This window comes from Gigantopelta aegis, chromosome 9 (assembly GCF_016097555.1).
Source record: "Gigantopelta aegis isolate Gae_Host chromosome 9, Gae_host_genome, whole genome shotgun sequence".
Lineage (NCBI taxonomy): Eukaryota > Metazoa > Mollusca > Gastropoda > Neomphalida > Peltospiridae > Gigantopelta > Gigantopelta aegis.
Window position 1 is genome coordinate 1,394,743 of NC_054707.1, and position 20,810 is coordinate 1,415,552.

Here is a 20,810-nt window from a genome sequence, read left to right on the forward strand (position 1 = left end):
GCCATTTCAGATTTGTGCATCCCTAAACTTAGAGCTAGTCTCAGTACTGACTACCATTATTAAAATTTCCAGATGTTTTGTTTCATAGCCTACTTTAATGTGTGTAAATTTCTTGACTAACTAGCTCTGATGTCCAAGATCCTCACGACCACCAGCTGCGCCTCCCACAAGGGCCTGGCGCCCATCGGAGAGGTGCAGATATCCAAAGACGCATCACTAGAGGAGCTCAAACAGAAGATCTTGATGCTGCCACAAGTTTTGGAGCTGTACATCACAACACCAGATTTCATCCGCATTCGCCTTATCGAGAACAACCGCCTGACCACCATACTCAGGGTCCTCCATCAGTCTCTTAGGTAGGTGCACCATATCTTAACCGCCTGACCACCGTACTCGGGGTCCTCCATCAGTCTCTTAGATAGGTGCACCATATCTTGACCGCCTGACCACCGTACTCGGGGTCCTCCATCAGTCTCTTAGATAGGTGCACCATATCTTGACCGCCTGACCACCGTACTCGGGGTCCTCCATCAGTCTCTTAGGTAGGTGCACCATATCTTGACCGCCTGACCACCGTACTCGGGGTCCTCCATCAGTCTCTTAGATAGGTGCACCATATCTTGACCGCCTGACCGCCATACTCAGGGTCCTCCATCAGTCTCATAGGTAGGTGCACCATATCTTAACCGCCTGACCACCGTACTCGGGGTCCTCCATCAGTCTCTTAGATAGGTGCACCATATCTTATGTGTGACCACGTCTTTAAAAATGGTACAGATGAGGTAAAATGCAAAAAATATCATAAAAATATGATGTCTTCATATTTCGGTGCAAAGGTCAGGTCTGGAATTGTGAACATGTAGGAGTGAAGAGAGCTGATAGTAGTGTCATATATAAAAACATACGCTGATTGTGTACATTACAGGGCTCAAAATAGCGGCCTGTGAAAAGCAGCCCATTTTTCATGTGAAATTAACCTGTTAAAACAACAAAAACAAATCACAAATCACTTTTCAATAGACGGATGTGTGTACAGTTATCTCATTTGATATGAGTTCCACCTACTGTCCCAAACCCTCCTTAACCCCGTGCTGTCTCACTTCCACACACTGTCCCAAACCCTCCTTAACCCCGTGCTGTCTCACTTCCACACACTGTCCCAAACCTTCCTTCACCCCGTGCTGTCTCACTTCCACACACTGTCCCAAACCTTCCTTCATCCCATGCTGTCTCACTTCCACACACTGTCCCAAACCCCCCTTCATCTCGTGTTGTCACTTTCACACACTGTCCCAAACCCTCCTTCACCCCATGCTGTCTCACTTCCACACACTGTCCCAAATTCTCCTTCATCTCGTGCTGTCTCATTTCCAGCTGGCCATATTTGTTTCTTAGCAGAACATATTTCTTTTGGCCTGCTATTTATTAAAAAAAGATAACAGTGGGCCATATTGTACTTCCTGTTTGGAGACCTGCGTTACAGTGCTGTAATAAATATTCAAAGTGGGTGTGTGTGTTTATTTTTGTTCTGTTGTTCAGACCTGCGTTACAGTGATGTAATAAATATTCAGAGTGGGTGTGTGTGTGTTTATTTTTGTTCTGTTTGTTGTTCGCAGACGCCAGAAGGTGACTTCCAGCAGTAGAATCGCTATCCAAGTGTTGGATGTCGAAGAGCAGCTCAGGTATCTTGTCTTCATGTGAACCACAGTCGTCCTTCAGTTGCTATTCAGTTCAACAGTTTATTTGACAGCCATCCCCTTTTAGTATTTCTATTTCTCATATCTTAGGCATTTAAAGTAAGATGAAATAGCGGATGATTAATAAATCCGTGTGCTCTGGTGGCGTTGTTAAACAAAACAAACATTTTAAAGTAAGACGTAGGTCTTTGGTAGAGCAGTCACCTCAGGGGTTGATAGTTGTAGAATTGATTCCCATGGGAAGTTGTTATTTCCCATTCCAATAATGTTCTATAACTAGTATTGTAAAGGGTGCTATATCTGTTGCAGTGCCATTGCAAAAACAAAATGTCTATTAAAAACATCTTGCTGATAAATAGACGAATTTTTATTGTCAGATCCAAATTATTTCTCTCTGTGTGTATATGTTTATATATTTAGAAATAAGGAACACTAACTCTTTTGAAGGTTTAGCTTAACTATCAAGAGCAAATGTCTTGTTTACCACTCTAGAATAGTGTCTGGGTTCAAGTTATAACAATGGCGCAAATGTCTTGTTTACCACTCTAGAATAGTGTGGATTCAAGTTATAACAATGGCACAAATGTCTTGTTTACTAGTGTCTGGATTCAAGTTATAACAATGGCGCAAATGTCTTGTTTACCACTCTAGAATAGTGTCTGGATTCAAGTTATAACAATGGCGCTAATGTCTTGTTTACCACTCTAGAATAGTGTCTGGATTCAAGTTGTAACAATGGCGCAAATGTCTTGTTTACTAGTGTCTGGATTCAAGTTATAACAATGGCGCAAATGTCTTGTTTACCACTCTAGAATAGTGTCTGGATTCAAGTTCTAACAATGGCGCAAATGTCTTGTTTACCACTCTAGAATAGTGTCTGGGTTCAAGTTCTAACAATGGCGCAAATGTCTTGTTTACCACTCTTAGGATAGTGTCTGGATTCAAGTTATAACAATGGCGCAAATGTCTTGTTTACTAGTGTCTGGATTCAAGTTATAACAATGGCACAAATGTCTTGTTTACCACTCTAGAATAGTGTCTGGATTCAAGTTATAACAATGGCGCAAATGTCTTGTTTACCACTCTAGAATAGTGTCTGGATTCAAGTTGTAACAATGGTTCAAATGTCTTGTTTACTAGTGTCTGGATTCAAGTTCTAACAATGGCACAAATGTCTTGTTTACCACTCTAAAATAGTGTCTGGATTCAAGTTATAACAATGGCGCAAATGTCTTGTTTACCACTCTAGAATAGTGTCTGGATTCAAGTTATAACAATGGCGCAAATGTCTTGTTTACCACTCTAGAATAGTGTCTGAATTCAAGTTCTAACAATGGCGCAAATGTCTTGTTTACCACTCTTAGAATAGTGTCTGGATTCAAGTTATAACAATGGCGCAAATATCTTGTTTACCACTCTAGAATAGTGTCTGGGTTCAAGTTCTAACAATGGTGCAAATGTCTTGTTTACCACTCTTAGGATAGTGTCTGGATTCAAGTTATAACAATGGCGCAAATGTCTTGTTTACTAGTGTCTGGATTTAAGTTATAACAATGGCACAAATGTCTTGTTTACTACTCTAGAATAGTGTCTTGATTCAAGTTGTAACAATGGCACAAATGTCTTGTTTACCACTCTAGAATAGTGTCTGCGTTCAAGTTGTAACAATGGTGCAAATGTCTTGTTTACTAGTGTCTGGATTCAAGTTATAACAATGGCACAAATGTCTTGTTTACCACTCTAGAATAGTGTCTGGGTTCAAGTTGTAACAATGGCGCAAATGTCTTGTTTACCACTCTAGAATAGTGTGGATTCAAGTTATAACAATGGCGCAAATGTCTTGTTTACCACTCTAGAATAGTGTCTGGGTTCAAGTTGTAACAATGGCGCAAATGTCTTGTTTACCACTCTAGAATAGTGTCTGGATTCAAGTTGTAACAATGGCGCAAATGTCTTGTTTACCACTCTAGAATAGTGTGGATTCAAGTTGTAACAATGGCGCAAATGTCTTGTTTACTAGTGTCTGGATTCAAGTTATAACAATGGCACAAATGTCTTGTTTACCACTCTAGAATAGTGTCTGGATTCAAGTTATAACAATGGCGCAAATGTCTTGTTTACCACTCTAGAATAGTGTCTGGATTCAAGTTGTAACAATGGCGCAAATGTCTTGTTTACTAGTGTCTGGATTCAAGTTATAACAATGGCGCAAATGTCTTGTTTACCACTCTAGAATAGTGTCTGGATTCAAGTTTTAACAATGGTGCAAATGTCTTGTTTACCACTCTAGAATAGTGTCTGGATTCAAGTTGTAACAATGGCGCAAATGTCTTGTTTACCACTCTAGAATAGTGTCTGGGTTCAAGTTGTAACAATGGCGCAAATGTCTTGTTTACCACTCTAGAATAGTGTCTGGGTTCAAGTTCTAACAATGGGACAGTTTGTGAAATCAGCATTCACGTGTTATGAATTGTTGTAGTATTCAAGTTCACCTGGGATGAGACGAGTGAACGAACCTCTTTCAGCTATATGTTTGCAGTTTTTTGCTTTAAAAAAAAATCAAAATAGCTATAAAATTTCTGAGATCATTTAAGAATTGAACGTGACATTTTTTGAGTTTTATGCTAGTATGAAACTCAAAAATATTCACGTTCAATTCTTATAATTCCAAACACATAACCATGTCATTAATGTAAACCTCTTTAAAATAAAAAGTGAACTCTATTTTCCAACTATTTACTATTTTATTAACACGAAATTCATACTCAACATTAGCGGAATGCCTATGGTAGTTTCGGCTTTTTCCGTCAATAGCCGAATGAGAGAATGACAATGTTACAAACATTAATACAATTCATATTAATTTTTTGCATTAAATATCAATACCAAGTAGAAACATTTTGAATTCACTAGAAACATATAACGTAAGTAATTTTAATAACTTTTAACCTGTAATAAAAATGTCTGAAGCGATCTATTTTGTATGGTATAATTTATATGTGAAGCGGTTGGTGTATGAATATTTAACTACGAACTGTGGATGGGCGCCATTTTTTGATTACTGTCCAGATTTACCAATTACGACGTTGAAATTACAGTTATAAAATATTTGAGTGCGTCAAAATTCCATGTGTTGATAGATTTGACATGGAGAAAGTGGTTTCAATGTTTCCGGAAATGGATGAAACAGGTGTGTCGCGAGTTTCTGTGTTTACTGGCCTTGTAATTGTGGAAGTGGCAACACAGGATGGTTTTGGCATGTGTGACTTCAAGTGGTGCGACACAAGTATTCGTGACATTTGACAGTGCCATGCTGATGTTTCGTTTTTGGAAAGTGGAACATTCTCTGTTGTAGCTTCGAATTGAAGCTTCGTTCCTGTGTCCCGACATGTACATGATATGCCTAGTTTCAAAACCCGAGTCGTTTAAAGATTGGATCGCAGTGGCTATTTGTTGTGTACCGTGTACGTCATACTACAATGCCGTTGAATGTGCGTTACTGCTAATGGTTGGCATGAACTAACTGAATTTTGTTTTTGAAATCGCTTTTGTAAAAGACCAAATTCCATTGGAATTGTACACTTTTTTGGGATCGACAAAATAGATTTTTAGCTGTGGGATTTTGAATTCACTTTAAACATGTAACGTAAGTAATTTCAATAACTTTTAACCTTTAATAAAAAATGTCTGAAGCCACCTATTTTGTATGGTATAATTTATATGTGACGATTTTTAGATGTTTACAAGTTTGAAGGCAGACGATTACTGTTTGATGTCTAAAAATAGAATCTCAAGGAAATTTCTCGGGGATTCCTTTGTTGACATAATTCATAAAGTAGTTCCGGCTATATAGCCAAAAATAGTGCTAAACTGAGATTCATGGTGCTATGAATGCCAGTTTTTATCATCACGTGATACGAATTTAATCAATCCAAGGGTTTATAATAAAGGGATTTTTAGAGATTGGAATTATTACAAGAAAGAACTCTTTCCACACATCCTGCACCTGAGGGGCTTGTGTCGGAGGATCGAACCATCTTGGTGGCCTCATTCTCGGATTTGTTTTTTCCACGTCCCACAACTGGTATATCAAAGGCCAAGGTATGTGCTATCCTGTCTTGCTGTCAGTGGAAACATTTAGTGGGTTTCCTCTGAAGACGTCATGTCAGAATTACCAAATAGTTGACATCCAATAGCCGATGATTAATAACTCAATGTGCTCTAATGGTGTTGTTAAACAAAACAAACTTTAACTTTTCAAAAACTCCTTATGATGCTCATGATAGTCTAGCACCAGTATAAGATGTTTGACTAGATATACAACTGTGTTGCAGCCAGTACGAGATTGTCCTTGCTGTGAAGGAGAGAATAGCAGACACGAGAGACTACGGGCCAGAGAAGGAGCTGATCTGGAACACGTCACAGAGCGCCGACTCGCGCTGTCTTCGCAAAAGCATTGCAGAGCTGCTGAATATTCAGGTTCTTTCACACAAACTTCGGTCATATTGCATTTGTGTTAGTTCTGTGTTGAAATGCCTGTATGTGTGATACTGTATGCATGTGCTGCACTTTCTGTCTGGGTGTGTGTGTTTGTCTGTCTGTGTCTGTGTAGTGGTTGAATGTCAGTACAGTTAGTTAGTTTCTTTATGTGTATAACTGAATGTGCAGTAATTTATGTAGGTGCATTTAATAGTGACTGCATGTGCTGTAGTTTTTCAGTTTGTTTCTGTTAGTGGCTGTAGCTTCGGTAGATAAGTTAGTTGATGAATGTGCAATATTTCAGTAGACAAGTCAGTGGCTTAATGTGCAGTAGTTTCAGTAGATGAGTTAGTGGCTGAATGTGCAGTAGATGAGTTAGTGGCTGAATGTGCAGTAGATGAGTTAGTGGCTGAATGTGTAATAGTTTCAGTAGATGAGTTAGTGGCTGAATGTGCAGTAGATGAGTTAGTGGCTGAATGTGCAGTAGTTTCAGTAGATGAGTTAGTGGCTGAATATGCAGTAGTTTCAGTAGATGAGTTAGTGGCTGAATGTGCAGTAGTTTCAGTAGATGAGTTAGTGGCTGAATGTGCAGTAGATGAGTTAGTGGCTGAATGTGTAATAGTTTCAGTAGATGAGTTAGTGGCTGAATGTGCAGTAGATGAGTTAATGGCTGAATGTGCAGTAGTTTCAGTAGACGAGTTAGTGGCTGAATGTGCAGTAGTTTCAGTAGATGAGTTAGTGGCTGAATGTGCAATAGTTTCAGTAGATGAATCAATGGATGAATGTGCAATAGTTTCAGTACATGAATCAATGGCTGAATGCGCAATAGTTTCAGTACATGAATCAATGGCTGAATCTGCAATAGTTTCAGTACATGAATCAATGGCTGAATGCGCCATAGTTTCAGTACATGAATCAATGGCTGAATGCGCAATAGTTTCAGTACATGAATCAATGGCTGAATGCGCCATAGTTTCAGTAGATGAATCAATGGCTGAATGCGCAATAGTTTCAGTACATGAATCAATGGCTGAATGCGCCATAGTTTCAGTAGATGAATCAATGGCTGAATGTGCCATAGTTTCAGTAGATGAATCAATGGCTGAATGTGTAATAGTTTCAGTACATGAATCAATGGCTGAATGTGCAATAGTTTCAGTACATGAATCAATGGCTGAATGCACAATAGTTTCAGTAGAATCAATGGCTGAATGTGCAATAGTTTCGGCAGATAAGTTAGTGGCTGAATGTGCAAGTGTTCAAAACTCTGCCCATGGAAGTACAACACCCTGGTTTTGTGTTTTGAGTTTTTTTATTTGTGTTTTTTTTTAGTTTGGTTTTTTTTCAGCTGTGGAGAATCATTAACCCATTTTGAATACTGCTAAGTTATGTTTTTTTATATTTTAGGCTGATACTATTGTCATGGCTAAGCACTTTCCACAGAAATTCACATGGCTTCCCATCACAGAAATGTCAGTGGTAAGGAAACAGTTTTTCTTATTGCATTTAATACTTACTTGAACTTCAACACTGAGGTATATACGTTTCTTTCACGTGCTAATGAAGGTGTTTTTCCGTGATACATTATCTACAACAGACAGAAAAGAAAGGAATGTTTGCTTAACAGTGTCTCGGCTTATTTTAAGCTGTGGTTGTAACATATACGGTTACTTCAATATTTGGTCTCGGGTGGAAGAGAGTAAAACCTGCTTCTGTTACGTGGGCTAGTCCTATCAGTGACAGGATTTAACTCGGTAGACCTCTTGATTAAGCTTCTTGTGCCAGCCATAGGATCAAATGCTCTCAGTGGACTCTTTCTCTGATTGGGGTTTTTCCCATCCCATGACTGGTATGTGCTGTCCTGTCTCTGAAATGGCATATAAAAGATCCCTTGCTGTTGATGGGAAAATGTAGCAGGTTTTCTCAAAGACTATGTAAGAATAACCAAATGTTTGACATCCAAAAGCCAATGATTAATAAATCAGTGTGCTCTAGTGGTGTTGGTAAACAAAACACACTTTAACATTGTTTTACAAATTAAGTTCAGATTATTTGTCTTGTTATTGCAGTCTAGGTCGGAGAGTCATAAAGGCAGAAAGAAGTCGCGCCTTCCGAAACTTCCAAGTTTGAAACAACCTCCATTTCATATAACAGATGGCGACATCATAGGCGTGCAGGTACAGTGTTGTAGTGACAACCTCCATTTCATATAACAGATGGCGAAGTCATAAGCGTGCAGGTACAGTGTTGTAGTGACAACCTCCATTTCATATAACAGATGGCGAAGTCATAAGCGTGCAGGTACAGTGTTGTAGCGACAACCTCCATTTCATATAACATGGCGACGTCATAGGCGTGCAGGTACAGTGTTGTAGTGACAACCTCCATTTCATATAACACATGGCGACGTCATAGGCGTGCAGGTACAGTGTTGTGGTGACAACTTCCATTTCATGTAACACATGGCGACGTCATAGGCGTGCAGGTACAGTGTTGTGGTGACAACCTCCATTTCATATAACACATGGCGACGTCATAGGCGTGCAGGTACAGTGTTGTAGTGACAACCTCCATTTCATATAACAGATGGCGAAGTCATAAGCGTGCAGGTACAGTGTTGTAGTGACAACCTCCATTTCATATAACAGATGGCGAAGTCATAAGCGTGCAGGTACAGTGTTGTAGCGACAACCTCCATTTCATATAACATGGCGACGTCATAGGCGTGCAGGTACAGTGTTGTAGTGACAACCTCCATTTCATATAACAGATGGCGACGTCATAGGCGTGCAGGTACAGTGTTGTAGTGACAACCTCCATTTCATATCACACATGGCGACGTCATAGGCGTGCAGGTACAGTGTTGTGGTGACAACCTCCATTTCATATAACACATGGCGACGTCATAGGCGTGCAGGTACAGTGTTGTGGTGACAACTTCCATTTCATGTAACACATGGCGACGTCATAGGCGTGCAGGTACAGTGTTGTAGTGACAACCTCCATTTCATATAACACATGGCGACGTCATAGGCGTGCAGGTACAGTGTTGTAGTGACAACCTCCATTTCATATAACACATGGCGACGTCATAGGCGTGCAGGTACAGTGTTGTAGTGACAACCTCCATTTCATATAACACATGGCGACGTCATAGGCGTGCAGGTACAGTGTTGTAGTGACAACCCCCATTTCATATAACAGATGGCGATGTCATAGGCGTGCAGGTACAGTGTTGTTGTGACAGTGCACCACAACTGGTATATCAAAGGCTGTGGTATATGCTATCCTGTCTGTGGGATGGTGCAAATTACAAGTTTGAACAACCAGTAATGGCAGTATGTAGATTTCTGAGATAAAATTCTATTACATCATTATGTATTGTTTGACCTGTTTGGTTATGTTATGCTAACACGTGTACTTTAAAAACAGTTCAGAGTGTTGTCCAGGAATCTCAATAAGTCTGAAGTAGGTGGTGTTTTGCCGATGATGAATGACCATGCTTTTTGTGTTGGTACATGTGGTGCCACAAACTCACTGTTGCTGTGGCAACATATGGTGATTTATGCATGGGGCCATCTGAGGCATTATTATTATTAGTTCGTTATGGAGTGTTAATTATTATCTACAATCCATTCAACTTGTAATGGAGGTTTGTCCATTACTATTACTACATCACTGTGACCTACTTTTCACGGTCTACTGCACATAACAGTAAATCCTTGTCCAGACCATATCTTGCATACATATGCATACAGGACCATCAAACCTCACATGTAGGAAAAACTTGGGATGGTGGTGTGTCGCATACAGTTACTAGGACACTGTCATACAGATGCATACAGGACCATCAAACCTCACATGTAGGAACAACTTGGGATGGTGGTGTGTCGCATACAATTACTAGGTCACTGTCATACAAATAAATCAAATAATTTGTCTATATTCTGAACATCATAGAAAAATCTTGCTTAGCCTTTGAAGAAAACGCTAAACAAAATCTACCTTTCTTAAATACTTAAAAACAATTTAACGTGTTGTCCAGGCAACTGAGCTAATAGGGAAGTAGGCGGTGTTATGCCGATGATGAATGACCATGCTTTCTTGCTGGTACATGTGGTGCCACAAACTCACTGTTGCTATGGCAACACATGGTGATTTATGCATGGGGCCATCTGAGGCATTATTAGTCCCCCCTGCTGGTCCAACCGGAGGGGACTGTGCATTTCATCGTCTGTTTGTCTGTCCGTCTGTCCAACATATAGTTTTACAGATGTTTTTTGTTTGGGGGTTTTCTGCAGTGCATCAAGATATTGAGCTGAATTTTTTTTAATAACTTTATCATGTACTGTTACAAATTAAGTGGGACTTTCACGATGATTTACCGATTTTTCACACAGTTAAAGCTCTTCAACTTAGGAGATAGCTGAAATTTTGTGTATAGCTTTATAATGTACAGTTACAGATCACGTTTGACTTTCATGGCGATTTACCCACTTTTCTCAGATGACCTTGAACTTGGGAATAGCCCCAAAAATTGACCCAGTAGGGGACATGTATTGCTTTAGCAGTACTCTCAGAATGTTTGTTAATGATTGATTGTTTGGAGGGGTTTAATTATTATCCCCAGAAACTTTCTTAATCTATTCAAAACATTATGATTTGTTTTTTAAAGGGTGTATTCCAGAACCTCGTGTGACGTAGGTGTATTTAGATATCTGGGAAGTTGCTTTATGTTGGTGGTGAAATTATTTCCCTCAAAACTTCTAATTAAACTTGAGTATTAATAGAGTAAAATCACATTTTCTTTTTTCTCTTTTCCAGGGCTACTTATATATTTTTAATTTTTCACGATCAAATATACTTTGTAACACTGATATATTCTCTCTTGGGGTTTTTTCCCAGTATGCTAATACATATACTCAAAAACAATTTAGGGTATTGTCCAGGCAACTGAGTTAATAGGTGGTGTTTTGCCGATGATGAATGACCATGCTTTTTTTTGCTGGTACATGTGGTGCCACAAACTCACTGTTGCTATGGCAACGCATGGTGATTTATGCATGGGGCCATCTGAGGCATTATTACTGGTCCATTATTGTCCCTTCTTTTTTCTCTTTTTTCAGCACTAATTATATTTTACCCTGCTTGTTAGATCTGACTACGATGACAACCATGTCTTTGTAACGCTGATGAGTTTTATTCCATGTTGTCTTTTTTCACGTTGTTGGGTCTCACTGTGATGATCAATATGCAGGTGTTTAGATCTCACAGAAATAGTTGTTTTCTGGTAGTGTATCAGTAGCAAGTCATCAAACTCATGGAACTGGAAGTCCATTACCCATTATCATGTATCACAATCCACCATTACCATGGTTACCAAAACAATTTGTTTTTAGTGGATTCTAATGATTACAGGGCACTGAAGCAAAAAACATTTTTCCCATAATAATTGAAATCGTCACGTGTGATATGACTTTATAACACTGATATATTCTGTGTTTTTCAGTCTCACCGTGATAACAAATATGACTTCAACACAGTGGAAGATGATGAGGGGCTAGAAGAACTTAAGAGAGAAGCTGAGGAGAAGAGGAAGATGTAAGTTGAGCAGTTTTTAATGTACTCTCGGCATTCTAAATACATCAGTGCGGCGAGATGTAGCCCAGTGGTAAAGCGTTTATTGATGCCCAGTCAGTCTGGGATCGATCCCCATCGGTGGCCTCAATGGGTTATTTCTCGCTCCATCCGGTGCACTACAACTGGTATATCAGTGGTCATGGTGTGTGCTATCCTGTCTGTGGGATGGTGCATATAATAGATTCCTTGCTATTAATGAAAAAATGTATCAGGTTTCCTCTCTAAGACTAGATGTCAAAATTGCCCTATGTTTGCCATTCGATAGCCAATGATTAATACATCAATGTGCTCTAGTGGTGTCATTAAACAAAACAAACTTCTTCTTTTTTTAAATACTTAAGAGATTAACTCAACTCCTGTTATTTATGATTATTTACGGTCGGACTTACGGTTGAGGAATATTGAGAGAGGAAACCTGTCGCCACTTTATGGGCTACTCTTTTCGATTAGCAGCCAGGGATATTTCATATGCACCGTCAAATAGACAGGATAGTACATACCATGGCCTTTGTTGCACCAGTTGTGGAGCACTGGCTGCAACGAGAAATAGCCCAATGGGCCTACTGCCGGGAATCGATCGTGCATCAGGAGTGCTGTACCACTGAGCTACGCACTAACAGAGTCTTTTCAACAACTAAAATTAATTCATTGATTCTTGTTTAGAATACCAGTCTCTGTATATTCAATGTGTTTCTCATGATTCTGTTCAAATTTCTTTTTTCCCCCAATATATATTTTTTCATGTTACAAAATTATTAGGCAGTAATATCTAGTTTTGGCTAGGCTACTATAAACATTAGCATGATGAAAAACGCATAGAACATATGAACCCCAATATTCTAACGAGAAAATGTATTTGAGGTGTAATTGTAATCATTGTAAGTTGGAAATGTGTTACAACGGATGTACTCCCAGGAGAGTCCATTAACAAAAAGGTTTAAATAGAAGTAAATTAAGATTTCTGTTTTGTTTTGGGGTTTTAATTAAAAAAATTCACTATTTTAATAATAGTTCTAACTAACAGTAAAGCTTTACGCACACTTCTGGTGGCTATTTTTCAGGAGAGAAGAAAGGAAGAATGCTTCTAATGGAACTGGATCTAGAAAACGAAAACCAGAAGTTCCTTTGAAGATTAAAGTGGACAGTTTCACGTGACACTTTCAGACTTATCACGTTCTGTGATTGCTCACTGTACCATGTTTGTTCAAAACAATTTAGGGTACCAAATAAGAGTTAAGTGTTCCTATGATATCATTCTTGCACGACGTTTGACAGCAGCAGAAGGAACCAAATGATGACATCACTGATGTCCATCATTAATGGAATGGATGACCTCCATTTTCTGCTAAATATCAGAGCATCTGTGCTGAAATTGCAAATATTGGTGGTTCAGTTGCAATGTTTTCTAAAATCTGATTACTGTGGTTCTCTTTCTTATACAGGGCACACAGCAATTTCAGTGTTACCACAGGGCTTTATGGTAAATACTATCATTAAGGGCTTTATAAAAACAAATAAGGGTGGATGGGGTGGGGAGCATTGTGTTAAAAGTCTTCTAAGGGGAGTGTGTGTTGATCAAGGGAAACCACATTTGAGACTGATTCACACAGTTTGTCACTGAATCATTTAGTTCGTAACGGTGAAATATAGGTATTACTTTCCCAGCAACAGTGACAGTATAACGGTGAAATATAGCTATTACTTTCCCTGTAACGGTGAAATATAGGTACTACTTTCCTGACAACAGTAACAGTGAAATATAGCTGTTACTTTCCCGGTAACGGTGAAATATAGGTACTACTTTCCTGACAACAGCGACAGTGTAACCGTGAAATATGGGTACTACTTTCCTGACAACAGTGACAGTGTAACAGTGAAATATAGGTACTACTTTCCTGACAACAGCGACAGTGTAACTGTGAAATATAGGTACTACTTTCCTGACAACAGGGACAGTGTAACAGTGAAATATAGGTACTACTTTCCTGACAACAGTGACAGTGTAACTGTGAAATATAGGTACTACTTTCCTGACAACAGCGACAGTGTAACAGTGAAATATAGGTACTACTTTTCTGGCAACAGCAACAGTGAAATATAGGTACTACTTTCCTGGCGACAGTGTAACGGTGAAATATAGGTACTACTTTCCTGACAACAGCGACAGTGTAACGGTGAAATATAGGTACTACTTTTCTGGCAACAGCGACAGTGAAATATAGGTACTACTTTTCTGGCAACAGCGACAGTGTAACGGTGAAATAAAGGTACTACTTTCCTGGCAACAGCAACAGTGAAATATAGGTACTACTTTCCTGGCGACAGTGTAACGGTGAAATATAGGTACTACTTTCCTGGCAACAGCAACAGTGAAATATAGGTACTACTTTCCTGGCGACAGTGTAACGGTGAAATATAGGTACTACTTTCCTGGCAACAGCAACAGTGAAATATAGGTACTACTTTCCTGGCGACAGTGTAACGGTGAAATATAGGTACTACTTTCCTGACAACAGCAACAGTGAAATATAGGTACTACTTTTCTGGCAACAGCGACAGTGTAACGGTGAAATAAAGGTACTACTTTCCTGGCAACAGCAACAGTGAAATATAGGTACTACTTTCCTGGCAACAGCAACAGTGAAATATAGGTACTACTTTCCTGGCGACAGTGTAACGGTGAAATATAGGTACTACTTTCCTGACAACAGTAACAGTGAAATATAGCTGTTACTTTCCCGGTAACGGTGAAATATAGGTACTACTTTCCTGACAACAGTAACAGTGAAATATAGCTGTTACTTTCCCGGTAACGGTGAAATATAGGTACTACTTTACTGACAACAGCGACAGTGTAACCGTGAAATATGGGTACTACTTTCCTGACAACAGTGACAGTGTAACAGTGAAATATAGGTACTACTTTCCTGACAACAGCGACAGTGTAACTGTGAAATATAGGTACTACTTTTCTGGCAACAGCGACAGTGTAACGGTGAAATAAAGGTACTACTTTCCTGGCAACAGCAACAGTGAAATATAGGTACTACTTTCCTGGCAACAGCAACAGTGAAATATAGGTACTACTTTCCTGGCGACAGTGTAACGGTGAAATATAGGTACTACTTTCCTGGCAACAGCAACAGTGAAATATAGGTACTACTTTCCTGGCGACAGTGTAACGGTGAAATATAGGTACTATCCTGGCAACAGCGACAGTGTAACGGTGAAATATAGGTACTACTTTCCTGGCAACAGCGACAGTGTAACAGTGAAATATAGGTACTACTTTCCTGGCAACAGCAACAGTGAAATATAGGTACTACTTTCCTGGCGACAGTGTAACGGTGAAATATAGGTACTATCCTGGCAACAGCGACAGTGTAACGGTGAAATATAGGTACTACTTTCCTGGCAACAGCGACAGTGTAACGGTGAAATATAGGTACTACTTTCCTGGCGACAGTGTAACGGTGAAATATAGGTACTACTTTCCTGGCAACAGCAACAGTATCAATGTTGGTGTTTAGCTCCAATGTTATATGTTTGTGTTCGGGTCCTAGATCAGTGAAACTTGGTTAATAGTTGCACCTATGAAAGTTCATTATTTCAATATATGTATCATTGTTTTAAGAAAAATACAAAAAAAATTATTAAATGAAATATATATTTATATTTTTTAATTCAGTTTAATTTATACTTTTAAGAACTAAGGAAGGGATTAATTCTGAATGTAAGATCACATTTTATATATTTATTTACCAGTCGGTATATGGGTAGGTGAGGATTTTTGTGTTTAAAACGTGTGATTACATTACATAATACTGCACTGTCAGATTGGCCAGTTACTTCATTCATTCATTCATGCTTTCATGGTTATTTCCGTGCCTATATCCAATTACGGTTCAAGCATGCTGTCCTGGACACACACATCAGCTATCTGGACTGTCTGTCCAGGACAGGATTAGTAGTTAGTTGTTATTGGCCAGTGTGAGAGAAGTCAGTGTGGTGACCTTACATCTACCCATTGAGACATTAAACTTGCTCTGGGTGGGAGCCGGTACCTGGAGACGAACCCAGTACCTACCAGCCTTACGTCCGATGGCTTAATCACAACACTACTGAGGCCAGTTACTCGTGTCAATTACCAGAAATAAAATTGGGATGTTGATAAACAATTTTACTTAACTGACACATCTCAATCATTTATTTATGACAATATTTCAATTTCTGAAATTTGACCGAGATGGAATTCTGTCATGTGTGAGCCCTGGCCCCATGCTTATAAAACTGTCAGTGTCTTTACGCAAGGCTTTAGTAAGTCTCGCCCATACATATAACGTGTGGAGACTGCTAAATTCTTCAGTTTGGACATCAGTGTTTTATAAGCACAGGCTCTGATTACATATAACATCGATATATTACATAAGTCAAAATATTTCAGACTGAAATTAAAATAGCACGTACAATACATTATGAAGAAATATTTGCTAAAAATACTGTAAACATCTCCATTTTGGAAATGTTTTGATAATACACTGAACACCAAAGAAACTGAATATAATGTTCAGGTGTAACGTTAAGTTTAGTTTCTTAAACGATTAACACATATTGAGATGGCACGTAGTCTATTTCTTGTATGAGCCAGTGCACCATGATGGGTATATCAAAGGCTGTGGTATGTATTATCCTGTCTAATGGGGAAAATGTGGTGGGTTTTCTCTTTAAGACTATATGTCAAAGATTATCAAATGTTTGACATCCAGTAGCCGATGATTAGCAAGTCAGTGTGCACTAGTGGTGTCGCTAAACAAAACAACTTTACTTTTGCATTTCACATAATTGAGTATTTGTAATCCAGTAAAGCTTTTCTAATTACAAATTAACCACAGTCCTGATCTGCGTTTCCCTGGCTGTTTATTATACTAGTCTGCAACAAATGGGCACATGTGAAAATGTTGATGTTCCCTAAATTCTTTTCATTGACATTTGTTGTTAAGTTATCAGGTTAAAATTCCAGACTTGGTTGTTCTGGTCCACAGCCAAGCTGTGCTCTGCTGGCAGCTGAGGGGATCAAGCTTTCAGTGTGATATAAAATTGTTTATGGTATTCAATTGTTACAGTTGCGTGCACAGCCGAAACCGGATTTTTAGCAGTCACTCGGACAAGCTGTACTGTGATTGTGATTGACAAATGTGATAACACTGTTAACTATCAGTCTAACTGATGTCAACAGTGACATTGTGATGATATTGATGATGATGTTGTAATTTTTTTTAATACAGTTAAACCTCACTATAAAGACCGTCTATAGAGTAACAAACTGTGTGGCCTTATATATACACGTATATATATATCTGCAGGGCATGAAAATGTTATATCCAGTCCAATATGATTTCTGACTCTGTAGTCTCTCTCTTGAGTGACTGATCATTCAACTAAAGCTTAACTTTATAATATTGAAGTAAAGTTACAATCAGATGACAAAAAGATTTTGCCACGTTTGCAGTCAACTATTAGATGATGACATTAGATATATTTTATTTTCAAAAAAAGCTATTTCAGTTTATTAAAAATTATTGAAAATCCTGCATTAAAATTGCTTTGTGGTTTAAAAAAATAGAAAGAAAAGGACCATGAGTTAACTCCCTTGAATAGTAACAATTTCGGGGCAGGACGTAGCCCATTGGTAAAGTGCTTGCTTGATGCATGGCTGGTCTGGGATCGATCCCCGTCGGTGGGCCCATTGGGCTATTTCTCGCTCCATCCAGTGCACCACAACTGGTATATCAAAGGGGTGGTATGTGCTATCCTGTCTGTGGGATGGTGCATATAAAAGATCCCTTGCTATTAATGAAAAAATGTAGCAGGTTTCCTCTCTAAGACTATATGTCAGAATTACCAAATGTTTGACATCCAATAGCCGATGATTAATAAATCAGTGTGCTCTAGTGGTGTTGTTAAACAAAACAAAACTTTAGTAACAATTTTTGTGACTCTCCATCTGCTGTGTAGTGTACATACTGAAAACAGGGGTGGCGTAGACAGTACAGACATGACTATACCACTTTCAAAGACGTACGCCATGACCATACCACTTTTTTGTTTAGTGGATTATATTTGTTGTATCTGTGAAAATGTCCTTCACAGGTGAATTTGAAAGGAGAGTGGCAACCTTGAGCGGTACAACTATTTTTTACACTGCCACCCCTGGAATATGAGGTAGAATGACGTCACATATGAATAACAACAATAAGTCCTTGTTTTTAATAAAGTCTGGAATGTTTGACATAATCGCTTTTTGGCACTTTGTTAAAGCAGTAGTAGGAACAACACTGTTCACTCGTTATAGAGCACACTATAGCTCATGGTCAACAATTGCACTCTAATAGAACACACTATAGCTCATGGTCAACAATTGCATTCTAATAGGACACTATAGGTCATGGTCAACAATTGCACTCTAATAGAACACACTATAGGTCATGGTCAACAATTGCATTCTAATAGGACACTATAGGTCATGGTCAACAATTGCACTCTAATAGGACACACTATAGGTCATGGTCAACAATTGCACTCTAATAGGACACTATAGGTCATGGTCAACAATTGCATTCTAATAGGACACACTATAGGTCATGGTCAACAATTGCATTCTAATAGGACACTATAGGTCATGGTCAACAATTGCACTCTAATAGAACACACTATAGCTCATGGTCAACAATTGCATTCTAATAGGACACTATAGGTCATGGTCAACAATTGCACTCTAATAGGACACACTATAGGTCATGGTCAACAATTGCACTCTAATAGGACACTATAGGTCATGGTCAACAATTGCATTCTAATAGGACACACTATAGGTCATGGTCAACAATTGCACTCTAATAGAACACACTATAGCTCATGGTCAACAATTGCATTCTAATAGGACACACTATAGGTCATGGTCAACAATTGCATTCTAATAGGACACTATAGCTCATGGTCAACAATTGCACTCTAATAGGACACTATAGGTCATGGTCAACAATTGCATTCTAATAGGACACACTATAGGTCATGGTCAACAATTGCACTATAATAGGACACACTAAGTCATGGTCAACAATTGCACTCTAATAGGACACACTATAGGTCATGGTCAACAATTGCACTATAATAGAACACACTATAGGTCATGGTCAACAATTGCACTCTAATAGGACACACTATAGGTCATGGTCAACAATTGCATTCTAATAGAGCACACTATAGGTCATGGTCAACAATTGCATTCTAATAGGACACACTATAGGTCATGGTCAACAATTGCACTATAATAGAACACACTATAGGTCATGGTCAACAATTGCACTATAATAGGACACACTATAGGTCATGGTCAACAATTGCACTCTAATAGGACACACTATAGCTCATGGTCAACAATTGCACTATAATAGGACACACTATAGGTCATGGTCAACAATTGCACTATAATAGGACACACTATAGGTCATGGTCAACAATTGCACTATAATAGGACACACTATAGGTCATGGTCAACAATTGCACTATAATAGGACACACTATAGGTCATGGTCAACAATTGCACTATAATAGGACACACTATAGCTCATGGTCAACAATTGCACTATAATAGGACACACTATAGCTCATGGTCAACAATTGCACTATAATAGAACACACTATAGGTCATGGTCAACAATTGCATTCTAATAGGACACACTATAGCTCATGGTCAACAATTGCACTCTAATAGAACACACTATAGCTCATGGTCAACAATTGCACTATAATAGAACACACTATAGCTCATGGTCAACAATTGCACTATAATAGAACACACTATAGCTCATGGTCAACAATTGCACTATAATAGAACACACTATAGCTCATGGTCAACAATTGCATTCTAATAGGACACTATAGCTCATGGTCAACAATTGCACTATAATAGAACACACTATAGGTCATGGTCAACAATTGCACTATAATAGAACACACTATAGGTCATGGTCAACAATTGCACTATAATAGGACACACTATAGCTCATGGTCAACAATTGCACTATAATAGAACACACTATAGCTCATGGTCAACAATTGCACTCTAATAGAACACACTATAGCTCATGGTCAACAATTGCACTATAATAGAACACACTATAGCTCATGGTCAACAATTGCACTATAATAGAACACACTATAGCTCATGGTCAACAATTGCACTCTAATAGGACACACTATAGGTCATGGTCAACAATTGCATTCTAATAGGACACACTATAGCTCATGGTCAACAATTGCACTATAATAGAACACACTATAGCTCATGGTCAACAATTGCACTATAATAGAACACACTATAGCTCATGGTCAACAATTGCACTATAATAGAACACACTATAGCTCATGGTCAACAATTGCACTATAATAGAACACACTATAGCTCATGGTCAACAATTGCACTATAATAGAACACACTATAGCTCATGGTCAACAATTGCACTATAATAGAACACACTATAGATGGTCAACAATTGCATAATAGGACACTATAGGTCATGGTCAACAATTGCACTATAATAGAACACACTATAGGTCATGGTCAACAATTGCACTATAATAGAACACACTATAGCTCATGGTCAACAATTGCACTATAATAGAACACACTATAGGTCATGGTCAACAATTGCACTCTAATAGGACACACTATAGCTCATGGTCAACAATTGCACTATAATAGAACACACTATAGCTCATGGTCAACAATTGCACTATAATAGAACACACTATAGCTCATGGTCAACAATTGCATTCTAATAGGACACTATAGGTCATGGTCAACAATTGCACTATAATAGAACACACTATAGCTCATGGTCAACAATTGCACTATAATAGAACACACTATAGCTCATGGTCAACAATTGCACTATAATAGAACACACTATAGGTCATGGTCAACAATTGCAC

General features: G+C 38.6%; 1 protein-coding gene across 14 annotated transcripts in view; it reads left to right on the forward strand.

Moving 5' to 3' along the window:
* LOC121380620 (ubiquitin carboxyl-terminal hydrolase 40-like) overlaps positions 1-15,491 on the forward strand; it is a 65,500-nt gene extending 50,009 nt beyond the window's left edge. The window contains exons 26-34 of one of the 14 annotated variants that reach the window (XR_005958975.1): positions 125-356; positions 1,617-1,682; positions 6,032-6,176; positions 7,584-7,655; positions 8,246-8,353; positions 11,686-11,777; positions 12,878-13,745; positions 14,039-14,120; positions 14,160-15,491. Coding sequence is in view for 1 of the 14 variants with exons in the window: in XM_041509522.1 (XP_041365456.1) it covers positions 125-356; positions 1,617-1,682; positions 6,032-6,176; positions 7,584-7,655; positions 8,246-8,353; positions 11,686-11,777; positions 12,878-12,971 (809 nt within the window). In the remaining 13 variants the exon portion in view is untranslated. Of the gene's footprint in view, positions 1-124; positions 357-1,616; positions 1,683-6,031; positions 6,177-7,583; positions 7,656-8,245; positions 8,354-11,685; positions 11,778-12,877 lie in introns of all 14 variants that reach the window. The other 13 variants (XR_005958976.1, XR_005958971.1, XR_005958974.1 and 10 more) reach the window with 13 other exon arrangements.
* Positions 15,492-20,810: the final 5,319 nt, after the last annotated feature.